This window comes from Centruroides sculpturatus, unplaced genomic scaffold (genome assembly GCF_000671375.1).
Source record: "Centruroides sculpturatus isolate CEXI.00-Female unplaced genomic scaffold, Cexi_2.0 scaffold91, whole genome shotgun sequence".
In the NCBI taxonomy this organism is placed as follows: Eukaryota; Metazoa; Arthropoda; class Arachnida; order Scorpiones; family Buthidae; genus Centruroides; species Centruroides sculpturatus.
Window position 1 is genome coordinate 572,274 of NW_019384299.1, and position 25,525 is coordinate 597,798.

Genomic DNA, 25,525 nt, shown 5'->3' on the forward strand with positions numbered 1-25,525 from the left:
GTGTCGAGCTATCGACAGAGAAATAAAAAAGACATCTGGAGAGACGACGAGATTTTCGTACTATTAGATATCTAATAATAAACCAAACAATTGCAATAATGATTCTAATAAATCAGACTAAATGCTATTATTAATGATTAACTACTAAGTAATTTGTTACTAGAGATACCATCTCTTATTAAATTTAATAATTATAATATTTACTAATTAATTTAGAATATTCTGGAAAAAAAGAATAGGCCTGGAGCAGGACTCAAACCAGTAACTCCTGCTTATTGTGTGATGTATTGCCAATTACCTGGACCTCTGTCAGACTCTTTGCTTCTAGACATATTTAACATATTGTATAACATCCATGAACAGCTACTATGTCCATGACCTTTTAATCCAACTGAGTGACATAGTGCATAATTAAAAGGCTGTGGGTGTAGGAGTCATCCTCAGTCAGCATCATGAGTAACTGTAGATGGTTATACCTTATATTAAATATGTCTGAAAGCAAAGACTCAAATGGAGGTTCACGTGGCAATGCATCTGCACGGTAAGCAGGAGTTGCAGATTCGAGTTCCGCTCTGGGCTGGTTCTTTTCTTCCAGAATGTTTTAAATCAATTAGTAAATATAATTATTAAATTTAATAAGAGATGGTACCTAATGTTCACCTCTAGTACCANAAGTATGTATGTATATATATATATATTATTAGTGACATTTACAATTTGAAAATTAATGACTTTTTGTCAGATTTAATACTCTGGTTACATTATTCGTTTCTGGAACTGAGCTAGAACTAGATAGGTGTGCAGCTTTAATTATATAACTATTAATAAATATACAGTGGTTACAAAAATTTAGCACAACATTCAATGTAATGCAGTAAAGCACATTATTTCAATAGTATTCTAATTTTTTCACACCACTGTAAATTATAATATTTTATGATAAATATTAAAACTGCATAATTACCTAAATTTTTCTTTTCTTTTATTTAGCAGAGAAAAAATTGCAGTTGGTCCTAGTGGTGGACAACCCTCCACTTGGAAATTTTTTGAGAGAACTCATGAAATATTAAGATGCTTGCCTGTTAATGACACAAGCTTGATGCAGGAATCAACACTGCCAATTTTAAATTCAAGCATAAATTATATGAAAACAGTCAACATACAAGATGAAAACTTAGTCGTATTAGGTAAGTTGTCTGGGTCCTGAAAACTTATCCAAAAGCTGCTACTTTTTAGCACATTCAGTTTAACTGTTTTATAGCTCACAAGTCAGAGCTACCGTGTTTCCCCGAAAATAAGACAGTGTCTTATATTAATTTTTGCTCTGAAAAATGTGCTAGGTCTTATTTTCAGGAAATGTCTTATTTTTTCTAGGAAGAAGAATTCACATTTATTATTTTGAACAAAAAAATTCCCAAGATGAACTTAGACGAGAGTGACGTATATCCGGTGTGTCGAACTGTCGCCTTTTCATAGCGTCAACATCGGACTCGATGACCAATTAGTGCTTACTGAACCGTAGCACTATGCAAATGTAATGTGGCGTGATTCCCGGTCGATCAATTAGCCATCACCAGCCGTAACGTTATGCAAATCTGTGATTCCCAAGCCATAGTCTTATGCAAATCATGCCGTTTGGCATAATTGTCTGCTGACCAATCAGTGGCTGTACTTTCAAAAAGCCAACGGCCACTTTCAACTATCTGTCGATGACCGTTACAACTAAAAAAAACTTCGCTAGGTCTTACTTTCAGGAGGGTCTTATATTTCACAATTCAGCAAAATCTGTGCTAGGTCTTATTTTCTGTGGATGTCTTATTTTCGGGGAAACACGGTACTATAGTATAGAAAAAAAATTAATTAGAAATTTAAAAAACTGTCATACTGACATGAATGTACAGAATTGTTGAACTTGATGCTAGCTAGGTGTTTTAAACCATTAAACCTTATTTGCGTATTTCAGGACCATATACCCAGCATTGTAATAGTAACTGTTTTTTGTACTTAATATGCTCTTATCTCTTATTTACAATATTACAGGTACTGCAGAGGCTGCATATGCTGTTTCCGAATCTGAAGAACCTGTACTAGACCTAAGTACACCATCACCTACTGCAAGCACCTCATATTCACAGAGTGCTCCAACAAAAAGATTTGAAGAAAGCAGGCATCAAAATAAAAAGCAGAAAACTAGCCATGTTGCTGAACTATCACAACTTGTTCAAAGACAGCATGAGGAAACGAGAGAGGTCGATAACCAAATATTAACTTTATTAAAAGATCAAAATGACCTCTTTCGCCAGAGTTTAAATTTACAAAAAGAATTTAATAATTTAATTGCTGCTCTTGTAAATAAGAACAAGTAAACAAAATGTGTTTATTATCATCATCAATCTTTATTAACAAATGAGAATAATTTCCCTGTTACAGAGGGGTTACAATGTATGGAATAATTTTACATTTATGATTTACAACAATATTGTATTCATTACACGTCTTTTTATTGTTTCCAAACTCAATCATTTTTTTTTACAAAATGTATTTATTGTTGATTAATGATATGAAATAAAATCTGAATTATTCATTCTTGGTTTGTGTAAGTAAATAAATCTTATCTTAGTTGTTAAAGTACATGACAAGTGCATTTCTAATTTCTTGTGCTGAGTGATCATATTCCCCTACTACTGTGGGAGCAGAATTGACAGTAGTCTCATGTTGCAGCTCATTTAACCAATCATCATGTATGTTATCATTTAGTTCTTCACATATGTTATGTAGGATGCAACAAGCCCGAATTAGGAATGATACATTATTTAGGTTTAGTTCTAATCTTCTGCTGATGAATCTGAACCGTGCCTTTAGACGACCAAATGCATTTTCCACTACTCTTCTGGCTCGAGACAAATGGTAGTTGAATTGCTTTTTCTCATTGGGCAAATTAGCACTGTCAGGAAATGGTTTCATTAAGATAGGCATAAGTGGAAATGCTGAGTCACCTAATAAAAGTAGAGGTACATTAACCCCATTGTAACTTTTTCTCAGTTCACTATACAAAGTGAACACATTAAATATTTGATAGATTCCACTGTTTTGAAACACAGAGTCGTTATTCCTCCCAGGTGCACCAACATTGACATAGGTGAACTTGTATTTTGCATCACATATTGCCAGCAGTACAACACTATAAAAGCTTTTGTAGTTATAGTAATCAACTGCATGTTCCTTTGGTGGACTGACTTTAATATGAGTCCCATCAATCGCTCCGATACACTGCAGAAATTGCCATAAATTCTCAAATTCTTCGGCTTTTTTTAACAACTCTTTTGTTGTTCCAGGAAACATTATTTTTGAGTCTACCTTTTCGATCAGCAGGTTGCAAAACTCGTGCAGTGTTTTGAAAACTGATGTCTTGTCTACTCCAAACAAGTTTGCAATACTCCGAAATTCTACTGTGGAAGACAGTGTGTATAGAGCTATCGCAATTCTCTTATCCAATGAAATGCATTTTCTATAGTTTGTATCTAGGCACTCCATTTCCTTAAGGTTTGCACACAGAAAATAAAATGTTTCTTGAGAAACTCAGAAATTCTCCTTCCATTTTGCTGGAGTCCATGCTTTTACAACAGTTGTCCACCAATCGCTGCCTTTTGGATATGACCAACAACTTGGTGAGGCACGATTCTGCAATACATTACTTAAAAAAATCTTAATGTCTTGGTTCCTCTTCTTCATATGACGACATATTTTGATCAAATGACTTAAACGATTTCTGTTTACAGTCATTTGATTGCAAATGTCTATTAACTTTGCTGCATATAGACCTACTAGTAACGCATCTTTGTTATTAGCTTCCATTTTCTTTGTCTTCGTCTTATCATAGTCGTTGGGCTTGGGTATTTTCTTTGTTTGTGTTCATGACCAGTGCTGCCGCTTGCTTCTAGTGAAACTACCGCAACGACGCCCTAAATTTACCCTAAACTGAGGAAACTCTCCAAGCTCGACCATCATCGAACTCACGCTCGGATAAAAAAAATAAGACGAACGATTATCATGAAATAATAATCAAAACAATTCTTAATTCATTGTTTTTAAAAATCTTAGTAACTAAAATGTCTTATTAGATTTTATCAGAGGTATTAATTCACATCTGATATGGAGATAAAAAATTAATTAAATAAGCAGTTCACTTAATTGACCTTTACCCTAGAAATGGCAGCACTGTTCGTGACTTATCGCGTAGTTATGTCAATTTTATCATCGCGTGTAATAGCCGGGTTCTTCTCAAGCGAGTTACCTGTGCGAACAGCACGATGTTTGACTGGCGACAGTCACAATCCAGATTGCGGGTAAATCGAGATCGAAGTGAGTTGTGGATTGTGTGCGAACGTAGTGTAAGTGTTACTTCATTCTCATTTTCAGTATCTTTCACAGCCTGTGAGAAAGTTCTGCATAGACAGTAAGCTTTAAGATTTGCTATTACATCTTGATCTATCAACTGTAGGACAGAGATTGTATTAGGAGGCATTATACTACCTTACCTTGATATTGTTGTGAAAATTGTCAAGATGTGGATTGTCAAGGGGCTTTATCTAGTACAAGTAAAATATTGAAAGGAAGTTTTTTTGATTGGAGAAGTACTTTTCTACTTCAGGAGCAAATGTATGGAAGAACCAGTCTTTAAAAAATATTTTTGTTATCCACAATGGATTTCACAGAACCAGAAGCAAAGCTTTAATGATACCTTTAAGGGATCTGAGGGTTTCAGAATGGTAAACTAGCATTGATCTAATTTTAGTCATTGGCAACATTTCCATCTAGCAGGAATGTAACTAGCTTTTGAGGTTATAAACCCAGACATTGATTTCTCCTCTTTAGCAATGTACGTACGTGTTGGCATTTTCTTCCAGTACAACCCGATCTCATTGACATTGAATATCTGTTATGAGAGGCAGCCTCCATCTTCAATAATTGCAGCCAATTCCAAAGGAAATTCCACTACCAAGTCCATACTTGCAGCCTCTCCACTCACTTTTATGTTACACAAGTTTGAACATGCTTTAAAATCTATAAAACCAAACATAGCTAACCTTGAAGATATTTTCTATAACACTCTCGCCTTGTTTCCTCTTTACATCTTCAGACTTATGAACTTTTTATGAATTAAACTTAGGCTTACAGACAGGTGCCGTCAATACTGATCTCCCATTCAAACTTGCAATAATTTTGCTATATCTTCCACATTACACTTCTCTTACTAATTATCATTGAATGTGTTGACTTAGAATTTTGAACATGTTCCAAAATGCATTCCTCATCTTTTAAAATTGTTGCAATGGTTGGACCTTCATCCCAACATCTGAAGTTTTTTCCACCTTAAGCACTTTTTATAAAGTCCAGTTTAGTTTCCACAGTAACAGAACAAAACTGCTTGCAAAATCACTTAAGAAAACCTTGAACAAACACAATTTATTGACGACTAACATTTTCAATCTTTTTTAAAAATCATCTTCAGGTTCTAAAAATGAAATACAAATCAAACTGAAAATCAAATACATAATGTCAAATGCAACATCACATATCAGAGATTATATTATGTTCAACACATCAAATTACCAAGATTGTACACTGACATTATGTTAAGAGCATGCAAATACAGTGCGAGTCGAAAGTTCCTTGCATCCTTTTCATTTCAAAACTATGGAAGATATATTAATTTGATCTTTACATGGGATCTTTAATGTTATGTTATAATATATTAAATATATTATTAATGGAACCTTTGTTTGACTCTGTGGTTTAGTATCTTATAATATTCTATAAATAGCAAAATCGCCCCCTAAAAATACTGTACCGCCTGCTAAATCTCCTTCAGTCACTTCAATTTCCCACTAAATTTATTGGAAATCCACCAATTTGGCAGAACACTTGAATAACAAAATGACTAAAGATATTTAATATTAAATAATTATCTCAAATAACCAATTGGCGGAGATATACGAGGTTTCAGCCACTATTACATAAATACAAATACCTGCAATATTTAACTTAATAGTTGAAGGTTTCACGGCTATGTACTGCTAACTGTCCACATATCCATCTGGTTACAATTTCTTCTATGAATCTACCCATCTTCATCTCTCTACCTACTGAAATGACTATTTTTGCATAACTTATGCTTGGATTAATTGATCAGGATGATATGTGCCATTAGAAGATGATAAAAAAATATGTAAAATTTTATCCATCTACTCTAAATAATTCAAAAGATTTTTTTTAAAAATTACACTGGTGTATAATTCTGCTCCGCACTGTATCTCCACCAATTTTTTATTTCAGATAATTATTTAATTTATTAAAGGTAAGGTTAGAACTACATAATTAAAATTATTTGAATGGATTGACAATTAACTTGAGAACTCTAATATACAATAACATACGACTACTTTCTTTCCAAATGATTAATCCATTGAACTCATTTTATTGATACTTCCAATAATCTGGCAATCTTTGACACTGTTCCAATCCCGTACATTTCAGATTACTGAGATTAAATATAAATCTTTTATACGATATGTATAAATTTACAAAGTGACTTACTCAAATATTTCTGGTTTTGCTGCTGGAGGTGCGGTGGGAGGTGGCACTCGGGGAGTCATCAAAAGTTTACGAAAATCTTCATTGGTCATGGGATGGGCAGGACTAAATTACAGAGAAAAAAATTTATAAATAAATACATTTGTGCAATAAAAACAATCTAATTTATATAATAATTTATATTTAATATGTACAAATATTGATAAGTTATATAGCTGTACAGGAAGTCCTCAGTTAACATAATTTTGTTTTAATGTGGTTCATTAATTACAAACAATTTTCGTACTACACATCAGTTTTTGGTATAATGTGATTCTGAAGAATGTCTGTAATAAGTGCTGCATGGAGCATTAACACACTTATTTGAGGGAATTGCACTAAGGACTATTTGTATTTACCAAAACTATAATACAGTGGTGTCCCATACTTCGAATTTAATTCATTCTTTAACCATAAATGATACCCACTTCAATAAACTTAAAACAACAAATGTGCATAATTAAGATAAATATAACACAATTAAATGCCCTCATAATATATTCAAACACAAAAACAATAAATATACATAAATACTGTAAAATTAAATGAAAATTATATTAAGCAGTCACACACTGTCGACTTCAGCATCTTAAACACAGCCACCAGATCCACTATGTGTGTGTTCTGTGCAATGAGTTCCTTTTTATCTCAACATTGATATTACACCCCATCTCTTAGCTTTCATGCATTTCTCTGTTGCAAAAGTTTTTGCATATTTTTAACACTGTGGTTACTTAAAATTAACATAGATGTGTGATTTAATTATAACAGTTGTTAAATTTAACACATTATTGCCAATGTAAGACTGTATTTTTTGTTTAGAAATTTTTTTTGAACTTTTTACTTCACATTTGGTTTGAATAAAATCAATTTGACAGCTTTGGATAAAACATTAATCTGGTTTATTATACTTTATGAGTTTTGGAAAGGATATAACCCCAGATAAACAGTTCATAATGTGTGTGAGAAAGAAGCTCCCAAACTTCAAACATCTTGAATGTTAGTTTAGAAAAGTTCCATTCAGGAAATTTTGAACTAACAGATACAAAACAAATACTGTAGGGTGCCCAAAAGTTGCTGACAAAGAAAAATTGCAGGAAGAAATTGTTAAAAATCAACAAATAATGTACAATATATATAACCAAACACACCAAAAAATAAAGTGTAAAAAGCACTGAAAACATAAAAGTGTAATGGAAGAGCAAGAGATGACTTTGGCACATTGGGCACACAACAGATTTCATTTATGCTTTGAGTGCAGTTTTTTCATTGTACACACAGTTCGAACTGAAGCATCATTCAAATTCTGAAGTACGATTTAAATTTAACATTCAAACTTTGAACCATTTGAAGTATGAGGCACCACTGAACTGTTAATTAATTAGTTAATATAATTACAGGAATTAGGTTTGCAAGATTACTTTAGCAAATTAAAGTATGAATTATTTACATGCTAAATTCTGCTATAATTTCTTGAGCAGAATCAACAAATTTAAACGCTGTCAATTATCATTAATGTCTCTCCTCATTTAAATATTATCCACTTCAAGATATTAATGTATTTTATTTACAATTAGGTCTCCACCTATAATTTATGCAGATATTTTCACTTTCTATTGCTATAATTTATTTCAGAATATTCATTTTTCTAGAAATAGTATCTTGCAAATTATAAATATGCTGATAACCATCTGTGAATATCTAAGTTGTTTATTAGAGTTTTTAATCATCTTATATTTGTAGTCAAAATAGCAATTTCAACAGTCATTTCGGTCAGTTTGGTAATCACTTCCAGCTGATGACGTACATTATATACTATTAATAAACATTTTTCACTATGCTACTCAATGATCACATCATTTCAAATAAGCTTTGCTAGTAACAAGCATTGAACATTAAAAACATCTCTTTAATATTTCAAAATGACATTATAATGCAATGTAAAGCAAAAAGTTGTTGTATGTTCACAAGATTATAGAAATAGACCACATAAATGACAGAAATTATTTATTTCATGGCATTTACAAGTCAGAAAATACAGTAGAGCATCGATTATCCGAAACAATTGGGGACTAGGTTGTTCAGAAAATCAATTTTTCAGATAACCGATTATGTACGAAAAAATATACTGTATTAATCTATCCCATGTTGAAATTTGTTCAAATTCTGGCATGTCCTTAAGTATCCTCTCATGGTCGCGCCAGTGCTACCAGCTAAAACATGCACACCAACAAAAATAATATTGAAGTAGCCCAAGACATAGAAAAAATTGCAGTGCCACAGCACTAGGAGAAATTTAAACTTGCTGACTGGAAAGCTTTCGGTTAATTGACATTTCGATTGATCGACATTCAGATAATCGATGCTCTACTGCAGTGTTTCTCAACGGGGGCGATATCGCTCCCATGTGGGCATTTTTCCATGTTGAGGGGCGATTAACAATTTATATTTTGGGAGGCAAAAAACAATTTTCTGGGTGATATAGTAAAACATCATATTAAGAATAATTAGATATTTTATTTGTTATATCGTACAATAATTAAACAAATAACATTATACTAGTCACTAGTCTATTCAATGCAGTACGAATTTGGCGTTAGCCTTGACCCTCGGCATTGGAATTTTGAAGTGAAGGGGGCGATAGTACGTAATGGTTTTATTGAAGGGGGCGACGATTTGTTAGAAGTTGAGAAACACTGCTCTACTGTATCTAACTTGTTGAGAATTAACAAATATTTAATGAAATTAATTATTTTAAAATTTTTTCTTTGATAAAAAGTCTTAAAACTCAATTTCAAAATCTCAGTGCATCTTAGAATCAAAGAAATGTGGTAAATAAATTTTTTCTGCAAACCGCATTTTACAGATAATGCAAAAGAACAAAGACATAAATAAAGACATAAAGTTACAAAATTTAAGAAAAATTCTTAAAAATAGACAATACATAAAGTATCTTCTAACTTTGTCCCTTTACATACATGAGGAAATTAATTATTAAATAAAAACTTGATCTTCGAAAAAGAATGCTACCATTTTAAATTATTATGATCAAATTCTTTCTACGCTCACTACGACACATCTATTGCCACTTCTCCCATGGCAGCCACAATTCTACAGCTCTTAAAGATTACTCTTGTTGCACAATAACAATGATTCCAACTTTGCAAACTGCAGAACATAAAATGCTTTCTCTGTTGTAGAGACATTTTCTTTTATGGCACTTCCAAGAGATAGCAGACAATGAGACATTCAAATGCAGATGGAAGGCAAAACTCGGACAATTACCCTAGCAATTGTGCACATTGCATACTTCTTGGATAATAATTAACATAATTACAATCATTTAAAATAGTAGCATTCATTTTGGTAGACCTCTGGAAATCTCAGCATAAACAAAGTGCATAAAATTCATTCACTCTCTGTTCAGATCGTGTCTTCATTGAGATGCTGCTGCAAAATTTTGCTTAATTTCTGTTTATATCCTTGTCTACTTGGACCTTGTTCATTAATAGGACTTATAACACTGGTGTAATAAGTCCTATTAATAAACAAGGTCCAAGTAGACAAGGATATAAACAGAAATTGATAAGAGTAAGGACACAGAGGTAAAAAGAATTACTTACTATTATTATTTTTCAGTTTGTTTATTTTTTTTTTTTTCTTTATTCATTGAACCAAAATTATGCATATATTAAAAATAAGCCTTTCCTACACTCATGAATTCCTTTCTCAATATATCTGGTAATTTAAATTCAAAGTTATCCATCTTCAATTTGTCATAATTGAATTAAACACAGCAAGTTTAGTTCTTTTATTAGAAAAGTTGGGATACTATTTTAAAATATTTGAATTGAAAACTTTATCTACAAATGAATCCAATTCAATAATAACTTAAAATCATGCCAAGATACAGACATAGCAATATAATTAATAAAAATTCAAATTATACATTTATTAATTCTTCTTAAAATATCATGTTAATATGAGGTTCAATAAACCAAAATTTACATTAACCATATACTTATTTAAATACTTATCTTAATGTTTATCATTTGATTATTGTTATCAATAAACAACTCCCAAAATGATTACAATAAGTAGATTCTACTTTATACTAAAATATAAAATATTTTGTTTTTAATTTTCTATTATGAAAAAATTAATACTTACAGTTCGGCTTCCTCTCCTCTTCTCATTTCCATCCCGGTGGGAGGAAGAGGATTAGAAAAGGGTTCATGATCCCCTGAAAAATATATATTTTAATGAGAAGTTACTCTTGAAAATTACTTACTATAATAAAATATTTAACTTTTAATTCTCATGTACTGATCTTTTTCATACAGGTGTCCGAAAAGTTGTGCATTAGAAAATGTTTAAGTTAAGTTTTAATAAAAGAAATTTTACATTGCAGTTTCTCCTACAGTAAATACTAGAGATATTCCCCAGAGGCCCCAAAATTGGGAGAGTATGGTCCAGAGACCTAGTGGGCCAGATTCCATGGTAAAGTATGCAACTAAGAAAGAAGTCTTCTGAAAACTGGAACATCTGTGAGTGAGTGGTAACCCCCATCTATTGCAAAATGGAAACATGAGATGTATGACTTACAAATATTGTATTCAATACCATACATATAACTTTAATGACATTGCAAATCTTTCACTGCACAGTAACTTTTCAGATACCTTGTATACTGATAACCATTTTGTTTCTTTTTTCAATTTAGACATGGTTTTTATGGAGTTATCTTTTTAGCAACATTGCTAATTTACCAAAAATGAATATTTAAATGGTAGATTGAGTTCTCTTTATATGAAGAAAACATTGTTACTTAGAGAATTAGTCCATCTTCATAAAGGTCCTAGCTAAATGCAGAAAAAAGTAAAAGGTGTGTATAATGCATATCACTTAGTATTGAAAGCTGAACTATTGTGTGTTGAAACTCAGATTACTGAACATTGTTCTGCTAGCAAAGTGAAATTGGTCTTTCATATTTGTCTAATGCATACACTTATAACAGGAGAAACATAAATGCTAAGATGACTATAGGAGTCAAAGCTTTTTATTTGGTGAAATGTTTTTTGTAACTTCTGTCCCATCATCAGACCCAAAAAGGTTTGAACATCTAAATTTCCATCAAGCATTCTAGTGAAATTCAAACTCACAAACAGCATTTTAAAAATTTGAACAGAACTCCTATTTGATTTAAAACATCTCATTGTAATAGCATCAGTTTTAAAAGTAAACTTGCCATACACCGGTAGATTTTATTTTTTAACTCTAAGCTCTGAAAATTTTTTCCTATGTACCTGGAGACTAAATTGTTTTCATCCCTCAGGCTACAAGGGGAACTTGTAAATAAAAACTAATCAAACAATTTTTTTATTGGCTGATTTTGTCTCTAATGGTTTAAGCCAATTTCATGTTTAAAGAGTTGATTTATTCCCTCCCATCTTTGGACATCCAACAAAACTCAGCCCCCCTTAAAACCTCTATCACTTTATGAATGATAGATAGCATAACTATAAAAGAAAACACAAGAAATCTTGAAATAAATATAATAAAATGCAATAAACTGTTTAAAATTTAATGACAAATGAACATCCACTTAAGCTTGATCCCTCTTCTCCAACTTGTCGTAACCCACTCCCTCCCTCTCACTGTGAATGTCATTTATGGACAGCCCCTTAGTGCCATTAAAACATGTAAATTGAATCATGCATTTAGAACTAAACTTCATTTCTGTGTTCAGCAGTGTCATCAACTCAAACTGATATACTTAAACTTCAGCCAGATTTAAGCTCCCAAGGCAACATGCCTTGTTTGCAGCTTAAAAACTATTAACAAAATTACTTCATAAAAAAAAAACTCAGTACCATTTAAAAGTGTTTTGTTTGAAATCCATTTTCTACATTTTTGATTATACAAATAATGAATTTAGAAGGATTTGATTTCAGAAACATCAAAAGGATACTTGTATACCCAATGATTAGACTAATACCAAAATTACTGACAAGAATTTCAGCAACAAATTTTCACCAAACATATATATCTCGTATATCTCGAGATTTTAAAAAAAAGATGAGTAAAATTCTGTTCTCCATTCTTTTATCCTTTATCCAAATAAAGGAGAAAAAGTATAATAAACCTTTTTTAATTGTTAACTGTCTATGTCATAAATTTCCTCGAAATCGGTGCTGATAGATTGTACTTTTTACTCGAAGACTATTTTTCTGAATTTTTAATCCTTTAATTTTTTAGAATTATAGTTATATATTTAAATTCATTCTGAATCTGTAACTATCTTACTGTCTTAACAAACAACCTTTCTTCTCTCTCAGCTTTTTTCCATGTTTATTTAGGATCAGCATTCCCATCTTTAATCTGTCTCCACCACTTCCCTATATTCAGAGCATCCACTCTCCCAAATCCTCTGCTACCTTGTCTCTCCATCTCAGCATCAGTCTTCCCCACTTCCTCTTCCCTTTCACTTCCAACTTCCCAACCCTCTTTCCAACATAGTCCTCATTTCCTCTTTCCTCACATCCAAACCATCTTAATCTAGTTTCCTGCATCTTCTTACTTATAGGATCCACCTCGAATGTTCCTCTTACGTAATCATTCCCAATTCTGTTCATCATCATCACACCACACATCTATCTCGGCATTCTCATCTCCGCCGTCTTTTTCCAGGCTCTCATAATCACCCACATCTCGGTACTGTACATCATTGAAGGTCTTCCTTCCTTTCATTTTGCAACTTATTTTCTTACCACTTGCTACATATAATCCACTTAAATTTGGAAAATGTTATTAACTTTTCACTCCAGAGTCGTGTATAACTCCAGGACTACTCAAATCCGGCATAGTGGCACTGGCAAAATAATTAAAAGGCGAAGCAACGCAACTTGCAATCACGCGCAACCCGAAAGTAGGACAATTTCGAAGAACCGTACCTCACCAACGGTCGCGCGTAGAGGTACGGTTCCTTTGACTTTTTGCTCCTACGGATACTGTCTCTCTCTCATAAGGTTCCAACTGTCTTATTCAGAGGTGTAATTGTAATCTCATGTATTTCTGTCAAAAATTTAATGCATCTAATTGTACTGTACATATACAAATATAAATGTGTATACTACGTAGCATTCATATGAAGGTAAAGTGTATATAAAATCATATGTATTAAAACATCACGTGATAAAGTATAACATAACATTGTCATTTACATGCATCATTTATACATGGGAAAATAACTCCAATTTACGAACCACGTGTTTACATATTAAAAATGCTTATATTTTAAGAAGTTTGGTTTAATTTAAAAGAAAAACTTACTTTCCGGCATTTTCAATGTTTATAATTTTTGATGCAAACGATTTTAAGAGTCAAACTTCGTCTCACATTCGAAGCAGTGTTGCCAGATGCTTCTTAGCTTTTTTTAACCGATAATTTTCTTAAAATTAGCCAAAAAGTAGCCGTCTGAAAAAATTCTTTTTTGATAAATAACGTGAGATTTGACGATAAAATTAAAAAAGTATCATTCGTACTTTTTCAGCAATAAATTTAATTATACAATAAACGTTTTCGGCCAATTTACAGGCCTGAAGATGGCCGAAAATAAGGATCTCAAGACTCAAAATATATGCATAAACTGTCATTTACTGATATATCGAGAACAGACGGTTGATTGGCCGAGCGGTCAAGCCTGCCGTTTTGGGGACCCTGGTTCGAATCAGGACGAGTTGATAAATTCCAGGAATTTTTCGGGGATGGCCGGCTCAACGCTGTTGTTTACAGAAAAGCATGATGCACAGGGGCAACACATTAATTTGAAATAAGAAGATATATTTTAAATTAAATAAAGCAAAATTAAGCAATAACAGGACATAAATAGTTTCTGTTTCTATAGATTTTTATATGGGTGACCACTCAAACAAACTCAAGCAACAGATTTTTTACATTAACCTTATAAAATAACCCGCCATTGTAATTACCAATGCAGCAAAAAACACTTGAATGTTTCGATTTTCTAACAAACAACTGATAATAACATATCTGAATTGCACTATACCTCATTCTATCTGTCGCACATACGAAGTGGTAAGTAGAAAATTTCATTTGTGCCAGTCTGTCGGGGAACCCTGAATCCATCGGAATATCGAGAATCTACTGTATTGTATTATTTTCTATAGTAATACGGTTTTTATTCTAAATAGGATTTTTCTAGAAAATGTCTGAAAGCGAAATCAGTGATTTCGAAGAGTATTTCGATCAGATGTCAAATGTCTCTGAATATGACTCCGATCTAAGTAGTTTAGGAGATGAAGGCTATAAATCTGAAAATGATGTGGCTTCCACAACTCTCTCTGTTCCTTCTGACAGTGGTTTCGAAATGGAGAATTTAGATCGGATGACGGGTGACTCTGAATATGAGTCCGATCTAAGTAGTTTTGGAGATGAATACTATGAAGAGGAATCTGAAGAGGAAGTGGATTCTGCAAGTCAATATTCCCTCTCCAGTTCTGAAGATGAAGACTATGAGCCTGAACATGATGTGGCCACTCCCTCCACCTCGGCTGCACATTCTGACAGTAATGACAAAATGGAAGATGAGATCTACCGGGAAGTTTTTTCACCAGAAGTAGCTCAACGTTTTCCTTTTTGTGAGGTACCTGGCCCAAAACATATGCCACCTCCAAATTCTCCTTATATCGCATATTTCTATGTGTTTTTCACTAGTACTTTGCTGTCTCTTATGGTGGAGGAAACCAATCGATATGCGCAGCAAGTGTTAAATGGCATGGGAAATAACGTACCATCCTATTTGAAGAACTGGACCAAAGTCTCTGTTCCAGAGGTGAAAGGGTTTTTGGAGTGTATTTTAAATGTGGGTCGCACAGAATCATCAGATTACGCTATATACTGGTGCACTTCTCCCACCCAATCCAATTCGTGGTCTCGGGAAATTATATCTGAACAGCGGTTTTGTCAATTGCTAAGTTTCTTTCATCTCGTCGATGACAGTAAGTTGCCTGGCAGTGGAAAATCCGGTCATGATCCGTTTGCCAAATTCCAGCCTCTTTTGGAACATGCAAACAGGGTCTTCGAACACCATTACACACCTAATCAGGAAATATCTGTTGACGAAATCTATCTGGGTTTCAATTCTGGATAATGATTGACTCAGTATCTACCGTGTTTCCCCGAAAATAAGACAGTGTCTTATATTAATTTTTGCTCTGAAAAATGCGCTAGGTCTTATTTTCAGGGAATGTGTTATTTTTTCCAGGAAGAAGAATTCACATTTATTATTGAACAAAAAAAATGCCCAAGTCGAACTTAGACGAGAGTGACGTATATCCGGTGTGTCGAACTGTCGCCTTTTTATAGCGTCAACATCGAACTCGATGACCAATTAGTGCTTACTGAACCGTAGCACTATGCAAATGTCATGTGGCGTGATTCCCGGCCGACCAATTAGCCATCATCAGCCGTAACGTTATGCAAATCTGTGATTCCCAAGCCATAGTCTTATGCAAATCATGCCGTGTGGCGTAATTGTCTGCTGACCAATCAGTGGCTGTACTTTCAAAAAGCCAACGGCCACTTTCAACCATCTGTCGATGACCGTTACGACTAAAAAAACTTCGCTAGGTCTTACTTTCAGGGGGAGGTCTTATATTTCGCAATTCAGCAAAATCTGTGCTAGGTCTTATTTTCTGCGGATGTCTTATTTTCGGGGAAACACGGTATTAATGTAAGTTATCACTTGTTGTTAAAGTGACTTTATAATAGAAACAATTGAAAAATACTGTACTAATGACTACTTGTAGTAGTAAATATCTGATATTTTTTCTACGTCTATAATAAAAATTAATTTTATTTTTTGAATTTTTAAAATATGTGTGGAGTCATATTTTGTTCGAGTTTTCACATACCAGTCTGTAACCAGCGCTGATACAGTAAAGGCTGTACTGTACATGAATGGAAGAATTCTTAATTTGAAATTAATGTTTATAATGTATAAATATTTTAAATTTCTAAAAGGAAAACATTGTAAAAAATGGCTAAATGCTTACCGAAAAAGGCAAAAATTATTTAGAAATTCGTTTTTTTTCTTCTTGGATGTATCTCGGAAGGTAACTTCGTACATCCAATTTACAGCTTTATAATTCCTATTTGTTTTCCAGCAAATTTCTGATTGAGGAGATAAATGACATTAAATTTGGGTGGATAAATGTGAAGGAGTTCATTATCGAATTTCAAGTGGTGACAAACTGAATTTTGTTACTAGTCATTAGCATTTATAATTTACAAAACTAATCTCTCTTCAAAATTAAGGTTTCAAACATAAATGTATATTTTTATCGTCATTAAAGACCAGGTAACACAGTTGAGGGTGACGAAAGTTGTATTATTCGTCGAAAGTCAATGCTTTTTCGCTACAACGTTTATACAAAAGTTTTATAGTCGCGGTTGATGAACGAAATGCTACCATTTATCCTACAGCAGTTTGTTTTACTTGGCACACTTGTAGTTTCTGCCTTGTGGTCTGCGTACAATACAGTTGGAAATATAGGACACCAACATCTCACTGTTAACCATTCAGCTAACTTTATGACTACAAATCATATTCAGTGTATTTGACAAAAAACTAAGGAAAAAAATAAACGTAATTTTGACACTCACTCAGCAAAGCTTCAGAATTATCTCGCAGAATTTTTAACGTGTATTTGTTTTCGTTATTTTTATGCTTTTACTTATATATTGTTGTCGGGATATTTATTAGATCGAGGGAAGGGTGGAAAGCGCCCAAATGGCTTTCAACTTTGTAAAATAAATTTACTTTATTCAATTATTAAAAAGAAGTAAGTTTGAAATGATAAAGACTACAAAACATAGTTCGAATCTGTTTAAATACACAAAAAAAGTAATGACAGTTGCACCTTAGAATAATTGAGAATGCGTTTAAATTCATGTTTCTTACCGAATTGACAAAAATATTTGTTTTGTTTTTATAAAATTGTATTATTTATTATCTACTAAACAAACACCATTGATTAACAATCGATATTTACGTAAGGATCGAGCTTAATTTTTAACAGTGGAACTGTTTATTAATGAAATAGGAAAACGTACAATTATTTATTGTGATACCGAGAAAATGCCGGTCTGCAATTTTTAATCAAAATTTTATTATTATTATTTTATGAAAAATAAAAAGAATAGAAAAATTATTATAGAGTAATCCGCCATTGGGTAGGATTTTGTTTTCTGTGTCAAAAAAAAATTGTTTTTCTAGCGAAGCTAAACTTAGTGGATTTTGTTGTAGAACGTTATACCCCGTTCGCACCGAGCATTTCGATCTAGATTGTGGCTAAGGTCGGACACAGTTCCATGGTGCGAACGCTCTCAATCCCACGCGCGCGAGAAAATACAAGATGGCTGCGGAAGACGTGTCGGGCTATCGACAGAAAAATAAAAAAAGACATCTGGAAAGACGACGTCATATGTCTATTATTATACTTCGTTCACATGCCAAAATCTTCATTCACAAACTATTGGTTCTCCTGTTTGTAAACGAAGAGTTGGATACTTGGCCCCTGCACGTTTCCTTACTCGCTCCAGGAATTTCCTCACTTTTACAAAACTTTAGTGACAATTTATTGTTTCTCAATACCGCAGTTTCCATTTTTTTTTTGGCGTGACGACGTAAATTAAATTATATATTTATATTTATTATTTTGGAATCACATGTTGAAATTTTTATTCACTGCATTGTACAACAGCGAAATAAATAATTTACTTAGCTTCTTTGATAATTTTGCAATGTAAATACGTATAATTTATTATAAATTACAATAAATAAATGATGCTTTAAACACAGTTAAATTCTTCCGAGCAATTATTTTCATTGTAATTAATTTTAAAACGCGCGATGAATAAGCAAACTTGGACCAACTGATAAGAAAAACAAAAGACGTTTTGAAAACCTTTTAACACCATAAATGAGATTGACAAGCAATAAGACAGATAATTGGCTCTGTACTTTTAGTTGTCGCGGTAAATTTTAAATACTTCCGGGAATAAAGTTCAAGGGTAATAATTATATTTAATTATTAACCCTTATATAAATACATTTTATATATTTTAAAAATAATATTAATAATTGTTATTAATGATAGGCGTTTCGACATTAATCACCAACTAACCGATTTTTTAAATTATTTATTGTTACCAGACATTCCTTTTGCGTTCGGTAGAATTATTTACAGATGAAAATTAAATTTTAACTTGAAGATTAATCCAAGACGTTTTCCCTCTAATGTCTTCTTTCCGATTATATTTTGTATTAATAGGTTATTGATCATCGGAAGCTATGTTCATTTTTTAAATACTTTTCTCTCACTTTTTTCAATATTTTCAATAGAAAAAACAAATATTGTAAATAAAATACGGCTTCGTTTGTGTTGAATATTTTAAAGATTAATTCTGAATCATATGTAAATAACTATTCTGTAATGCAAATTTGTATAAATTCGATACGAACAACTGAAATGATTTGTGGGTGATCACCATCCACATGTTTCTACACTGATTTTAAGCATGTATCGTACGGGTGTAGAACAGTACATAATAATTAGTTTTACAGCTGAATACTTATCGAATATTCGTACATTAAATAATCTGCGATATTTGCTTTTATTTTTAATTTGAGAGCTTTTAAAACTGGTTAAATTGAATGCGAAAATACTCATTTCGAAATTGCTTCTATTTCTACTTTTTTCATATATTTTAGTGTTGTTCTTAGCTTTTAGAAATGACTGAAATCGCAAACTATTATTGTATTATTGTTTCTCATTACGAAAAATAAGATTTCGTTATTAACTTTTTCTCTATAATCGTAATCTTTTCGTTTTATTTAGTCTTTGTGTACGAATGTAATTTTTTTAATGTAAATTTGTTTAAACATCGTTGAAACTTAAACCTAATTGAAAGAATAAATACACATTCTTATGATTATGAATTTAAATATCTTCAGCAAACTGTAATTCGAGTGTTATAAACAACTGACGAAGCCAAAAATAATAAGATTATCCATTTATTGCAATTGTTCAATTCAAACAGGAAAAACTGAGTTGATATTTGCTTATTTATTACAGTATTGACGAAATATTCACCAAATGCTTTATTAAAAGCTTTATCGACTTTTTATTTACACATGCTTAAATACTATTTGGAATATTTTTCACTTCACACGATTACATATAGATTATCACCAAGATATTATGATTACTTATATTTATTTCTGGCTGTTTAAATTTGGAAATCGTCATTCTAATAATATTTTCATGCAAATTTGTCGAGAATTACAATTTACAGATTAATTTCTCAGAGACAAATTCATTTTTACTAAATAAAAGCGTTTCCACAGCATAAGTCATATTTGACCATTCACCATCACTAAAACGCTTAAAAAGATATTTTTTTACATAATAATAATATTAAAATAATAATGATTAATTTAGAAAACATAATTTATTCCATATATAAATTCAAGAACTATCAATTGTATAATATTTAAAATATATTGATATAAATAGTTACAAACACTAAAAAAAAATGCATTAAGAATGCTAATGAGTTATCAGCAAACTTTCAGCCTCAGTGAACAATGCCATTAAGGATAACGAGTTTTCGGTAAACAGCCTTAAGGATTAAAGAGGTTTTACATTTTGTGGCTTTAGTCTGCTAATTATTTTTGACGTCACATTTGAAAACATGCGCAAATCACGTGCTTACCGTTCTGCTATAAAAGCGTGGACTCTTAAAGTCGTTTAGTACATAAAGCTTAGTTTACACTGAGCGCGATTCGCTAGCGAAAGCGGAAAACTGAGCGAATAACCGCTCTGTTTTTGACGGGTTATTCGCTTTCGCTAGCGAATCGAGCTCAGTGTGAACTAAGCTTAAGAAGCAATTTAGTAATGCTCTCCCGTATTGAACTTCGTGTACATTTTTAGTTATCCCATAAATAACTGAAAATAATTTTCGTCTGAAATGGTAAGTTTCATTTTACTTATATATTTCTTTATTTATTGGGGGAAAAACTATATATATATATTTTTTTTTGTTTTCTGCAGGAAAATCAACGGAATGGAAATGCTACCGTTGAATTTCGTATATCAGGTGACGACGAGCTGATCAGGCGATCGATTGAGGAACTAAACGGTTTCTTTCGATTGGCCGGATACAGACTATGCCAGATGATATACATACAACGGAGAAGAAAATACTTGAAACTTATTGAACGGGAAAACAATTGTAAATGTAAGTTGAAGAAATGAATTGACAACTTGAAAAACGACACGAAAGAGACAAAGAAAGAGATTTCTCAATCATAAGAAGAGAATTCAAATTTAAAGGAAGAAGAGAAGAAGTTAAAAGACGACGTTCTCAGAGTAAAATTTTCGTACGAATCGAAAAACGCACCATTATCGGACGAGATAAAAGAATATATAAGGGAAACCTTAGAGGATTTTAATGAATCAGCAGACCCCCTCTCGATACCCGATCCATCTCATAGGTCATTGTATTTTGTAAACTCTATTTTAAATATGTTATTTATAAAAATTAACGTTAAATATACCATTTAATTGTTTTTATTTTGAAATGATCAAACATGAAATAAATACTTTTGTAAATTTCTTGAAAGTTGATTTTTTAAATCTTATGGAATTAACACAAATTTCAATCTCAAACAATTAATAGTTTGCTAATACATTTGCTACGTTGTAACTGGTAACTTAGGCCAGGAACACACATGCGTAAAATTCGGCGTAAAATCTAGCATAAAACAGAAAACGTAAAAAGTTTTCTGAAATTTTGGCTGAAACAGAACTGAAAATAGAGTAGAGCATGTTTCTACTTTTTACGCCAAAATTCCTCCAATAAAGAGAAGTCTTTCCTGTGACGTCGAAGTAGACACGTGGTTTTTATTCTAACAATGGCGGCAATGAGGGTTAACCTTACAATTGTGATGGTCTCGAAAAAACGAAAAATAAATGAAATCGAGGAGTTTATTGAATCCGTTCGACCAAATCAGTCTCATGTATAAAGATACTGTATTTAAACAACTTTTATGGATGGCTACAGGTGTTAAATTTCAAATAACAGGTAAGTCTAGTAGAATCGATATATAGGCCTAGTATTTAGATCACACGTTCTTTATTTGAATTTGGAATACAAGTCTATTAATTTAAAAATTTTCTATATTATAGCAGAGGAAGTGGAGAAAAAAATGGAAGATACAAAGGGATAAATAGAATATATGAGAGGAAAAAATTAATAAAATTAGTACTGTTGGTGGCAGTGGTGTTTTCTATTCGGCCAGAATTTTTACGTGTGTTCCTGACCTTATACAAAACATGCGACTTGTCTTTATCTCGCCGTCACGTGACTACTCATAATTGTCACTTGTTTCAATCACGCCACTTGACGTGTTTCCGGACGACTTATTTTTCTCGAGTAAGACTATTTTCACTATACTTTGCAGGCACACGTCATAGAACAGTAACATCACACTTCCCTAGTCATGATTCACCTTTTCATCGGAATCCAAAGAGTCCGCGGACCAGAGGTTGATATGTTTGCAAGTAAAATTATATTAGTTACATTAATTTTAAAATAAAACGATAACAATTTGTAATACATTTATAATGTAATTTATCAAAGACTTTCTTGAAAATAAATAATGGCGGCTGTATTATAAAAATATTCGGATTCTGGTCGAGGCTTTTGCCGCACTCGATGCTTAGTTTTAAATAAATATTTGATTGTTGGACTTCGAACTCAAATTGTGAATTGGAAATAAAGCCAAGTGTTTATTTATATCAGTTTTTAGTTGATACGTGACAACAACACGTTTCGGGCATAAAGCCCCTCATCAGTCAACTAAAAGATAAGGTTTTTAAATTATTACATAAAATATCTAATAAAACAGAATTAAAATAATGTATATTTCTTACCATATTCACTTTTAATCCGTTATACATACAAGGCTTTAACCTAATGGGCGCACACAACTTATTTTACAATAAGTGGAGTAATTTCATTAAAATTTGCTATAAATGATCTTTTACCTATTTCACAATATACAACAATCTTAGACATAATCACATATTTCTCGAAAGATAAGTAGACAATTTTTTACATTATTGTTTTTTAAATTAACCATATCAACGTTACATACTGCATTGCAGTTTTGTACTGATTTGCATATTACAAAGAAAGATATTATTAATAACAGCATAACCATTATAGATAATTACAATCAACATTAGTGTATGTTGTGTGTATTATAATATTTTCATCCAGTTCTCATTTATTTTTACACTTAAATTTTTATTGATACAATTTTTGGCTATTAAAAGTGAGATGCTTTGTTTAAATTTTCCATTATACATATTTTTTTTTTTTTTGTGTGTAGGATGTTAACATTATTTTTATTTATATTACAGTTATTTATTAAACAATGGTCATGAAAAACAGAGCTTAGTCGATTACATTTGAGATCTGCAATATGTTCTTTTACTCGTATACTCAGTTTGCGTTTGGTTTCTCCTATATAGTATTTAGTTGTATTACAGGTACACGGTATCTTATACACTACGTTCTTTGTTTCTTGATCTTTATTATCTCCTTTATTAGGTTTTACCAGTTTTAATCTATTTTCTAATTTTTCGTATTTCCGGGCTAATTTTGCATTAATTTTTTGTAAATCTATGTTGATATTCTCATATAGTCCTGTTATATATGGAAAACTGATATATTTTGTATCTGTATTCAGCTTTTTTTGATTTTTTATTATTCATTTTACTATTTATCTTCTTTTCCCAGCGATCGATTAAACTATTAGGATATCCGTTTAGAATAAATTTGTTTTTTAGTTCTTTTATGTAAATATTACCGGCTAAACCCGATCTCAGGCCAAACTAGTTTATCCTACGCGTGTCAGGATATACTAGTTTATCCTAGGACAATCTAGTTTGGCCTAAAAACTTTAGGCTTAACTAGTTCGTCCTAGGCCGAACTGATTTAGATTTATTATTTAAGACAGGCCTGGCCAACCCAAATTGTTTCGCGGGCCACTTTGATCACGCGTAACATTACAACGAGCCACAATTTAAGCCTGGTACCCACATGCAGCAATGGACGACGGAAACGGTTACCGATCCGTCGTCTTTCCGTACCGCACGTACTCACATGCGGCAAATACTGTACTCTACAGTTGAAATGCGCGCCCTCTGCCCGCTGTACATATAAACAACTACCGAGAGTAGACGAAAATGGCGTCGACGAAAACTGTGTTGTTATACCAGTTAAACTTAAAAAGTTTAACTGGTATAACAACACAGTAACACACTTCATGCAGTAAGTACAGTAGTACATCTATTTGACATGGATATTTAATTCGGATAGTATTACTATATAGCGAATAAATGAAATATATTTTATCTAAATGTAGGTTTCTCCGAATGCCCGTCGAGACATTCGCAAAGTTATTGTGATTAATTGAGCCTGATATAACCAAACAAAATACCCGATGGCGTGATGCTATATCAGCTTACGATCGAGTTTATTGAGTTTTACAGCCTATTATTTTTATACATTCTAATATTTTGTATTAAAAAATCAAAATACGAATTATAATCTATAATAAAAAAGGAAATGGATAAAATAATAACGTTAACTTATTAGCTATAGTACAGAACCAAACATTTATAATCTGCTTATTTAATTTCTATTACAATAAAAACAGTTGGCCAGTACTATAACAAAATAATTATTGCAAGTTTGTTATTAATTTGTGTGATTCTCATTTAAATTTTTTCATGTAGAGCATTAAATGGTTATTTATTTCTAAATACAACAAGTTAATTGAATGTGACAAAATGGAAATGATAAAATGATGCACTTAATGTATACATTTCATCATATTTAAACTTTACTTAAAATTCTAGGTTTCTTTCTACTGGAGAAACTTTTCGAAGTTTGAGTTACAGTTTTCGAGTGGGAAGAACAACAGTAACTAAAATAGTGAGAGAGAGACCAGTTTTGCTATTTGGAATAGATTGAAAGGAACATATATGAAAGTTCCTCAGACAGAAGAGGAATGACAAGACATTGCTGAGGGATTTTTGGAACGTTGGCAACTGCCCAATTGCTGTGGCAGTATTGATGGTAAACATATTGTTTTGCAGTGTCCTGCAAATACTGGGTCTCTTAATTATAATTATAAAGGGAGATTTAGTAAGATATTAATGGCTGTTGCAAATGCCCACTACAAATTAATTTTTGTAGATTTTGGACATTATGGAAGCGAAAGTGATGGAGGAGTTTTTCAGAAATGCACATTTGGCAAAAAAATAATAAATCAGACGTTTAATCTTCCCAAAGATGCTAATTTGCCAAATTGTGATGTAAGTTTTCCTTATTACTTTGTGGCTGATGAAGCATTACCCTTGCGGAGAAATATAATGAGACCTTACCCTCGTAAATCTCATTTTCATCATTTTATTTTTAATTATCGTTTGAGTCGAGCTCGGCGTGTTGTTGAAAACGCATTTGGAATTTTGGCATCACGCTTCAGAATATTTTTACGGTCATTGAATTTCGATGAAAATGTAACATTGCCAAAGATTGTTGCTGCTTCCCTTGTGTTACATAATTTTTTATTAACCGAATACAGCACAACATACTGTCCAACGGGTTTTGTCGACACAGAAGATTCGGCTCATTCAGTCAATCTGGGACAATGACGTGATGAGCAAAAACACTTACATAAATGTGGTAGGCAAGGATCTAACACACGTAGCTGTGACGCAAAAGTGTTACG

The 25,525-nt window shown here is 32.2% G+C and overlaps 5 protein-coding genes across 7 annotated transcripts in view; 3 read left to right on the forward strand and 2 right to left on the reverse strand.

Annotated features, from left to right (window-relative positions):
* LOC111632908 (protein Red-like) overlaps nt 1-14,042 on the reverse strand; it is a 42,614-nt gene extending 28,572 nt beyond the window's left edge. For 2 of the 3 annotated variants that reach the window (XM_023377527.1, XM_023377462.1), the window contains exons 1-3: nt 12,956-13,022; nt 10,804-10,876; nt 6,598-6,699 (exon numbers count right to left, since the gene is read on the reverse strand). In XM_023377527.1, the coding sequence (XP_023233295.1) occupies nt 6,598-6,699; nt 10,804-10,876; nt 12,956-13,007 (227 nt within the window). In that variant the 5' untranslated portion in view covers nt 13,008-13,022. Of the gene's footprint in view, nt 1-6,597; nt 6,700-10,803; nt 10,877-12,955; nt 13,023-13,965 lie in introns of those variants that run through there. The other variant, XM_023377588.1, reaches the window with a different exon arrangement.
* Nucleotides 738-2,392, forward strand: LOC111633451. Its single transcript, XM_023378051.1, has 2 exons — nt 738-1,187; nt 2,041-2,392. The coding sequence occupies exons 1-2, from the start codon at nt 1,100-1,102 to the stop codon at nt 2,364-2,366; spliced, it is 414 nt and encodes a 137-aa protein (XP_023233819.1). The 5' UTR covers nt 738-1,099; the 3' UTR covers nt 2,367-2,392.
* Nucleotides 2,569-4,097, reverse strand: LOC111633280 (protein ALP1-like). The gene has a single exon (XM_023377852.1). The coding sequence runs from the start codon at nt 3,532-3,534 to the stop codon at nt 2,617-2,619; it is 918 nt and encodes a 305-aa protein (XP_023233620.1). The 5' UTR covers nt 3,535-4,097; the 3' UTR covers nt 2,569-2,616.
* An 818-nt stretch (nt 14,043-14,860) lies between the features above and the next one.
* On the forward strand, nt 14,861-15,805 carry LOC111631452. The gene has a single exon (XM_023375730.1). The coding sequence runs from the start codon at nt 14,861-14,863 to the stop codon at nt 15,803-15,805; it is 945 nt and encodes a 314-aa protein (XP_023231498.1).
* A 5,932-nt stretch (nt 15,806-21,737) lies between these two features.
* On the forward strand, nt 21,738-25,448 carry LOC111631538 (protein ALP1-like). The gene is made up of 2 exons (XM_023375828.1): nt 21,738-21,804; nt 24,811-25,448. The coding sequence occupies exons 1-2, from the start codon at nt 21,738-21,740 to the stop codon at nt 25,446-25,448; spliced, it is 705 nt and encodes a 234-aa protein (XP_023231596.1).
* Nucleotides 25,449-25,525: the final 77 nt, after the last annotated feature.

Bases quoted from the DNA above. Each gene is read 5' to 3' on its own strand.
- LOC111633280 (XM_023377852.1), bottom strand. From the start codon at position 3,534: ATGGAGTGCCTAGATACAAACTATAGAAAATGCATTTCATTGGATAAG.
- LOC111631452 (XM_023375730.1), top strand. From the start codon at position 14,861: ATGTCTGAAAGCGAAATCAGTGATTTCGAAGAGTATTTCGATCAGATG.
- LOC111633451 (XM_023378051.1), top strand. From the start codon at position 1,100: ATGCAGGAATCAACACTGCCAATTTTAAATTCAAGCATAAATTATATG. The intron at 1,188-2,040 runs GTAAGTTGTCTG...ACAATATTACAG, and splicing joins TGAAAACTTAGTCGTATTAG to GTACTGCAGAGGCTGCATAT.
- LOC111631538 (XM_023375828.1), top strand. From the start codon at position 21,738: ATGTATAAAGATACTGTATTTAAACAACTTTTATGGATGGCTACAGGT. The intron at 21,805-24,810 runs GTAAGTCTAGTA...AGGAATGACAAG, and splicing joins TGTTAAATTTCAAATAACAG to ACATTGCTGAGGGATTTTTG.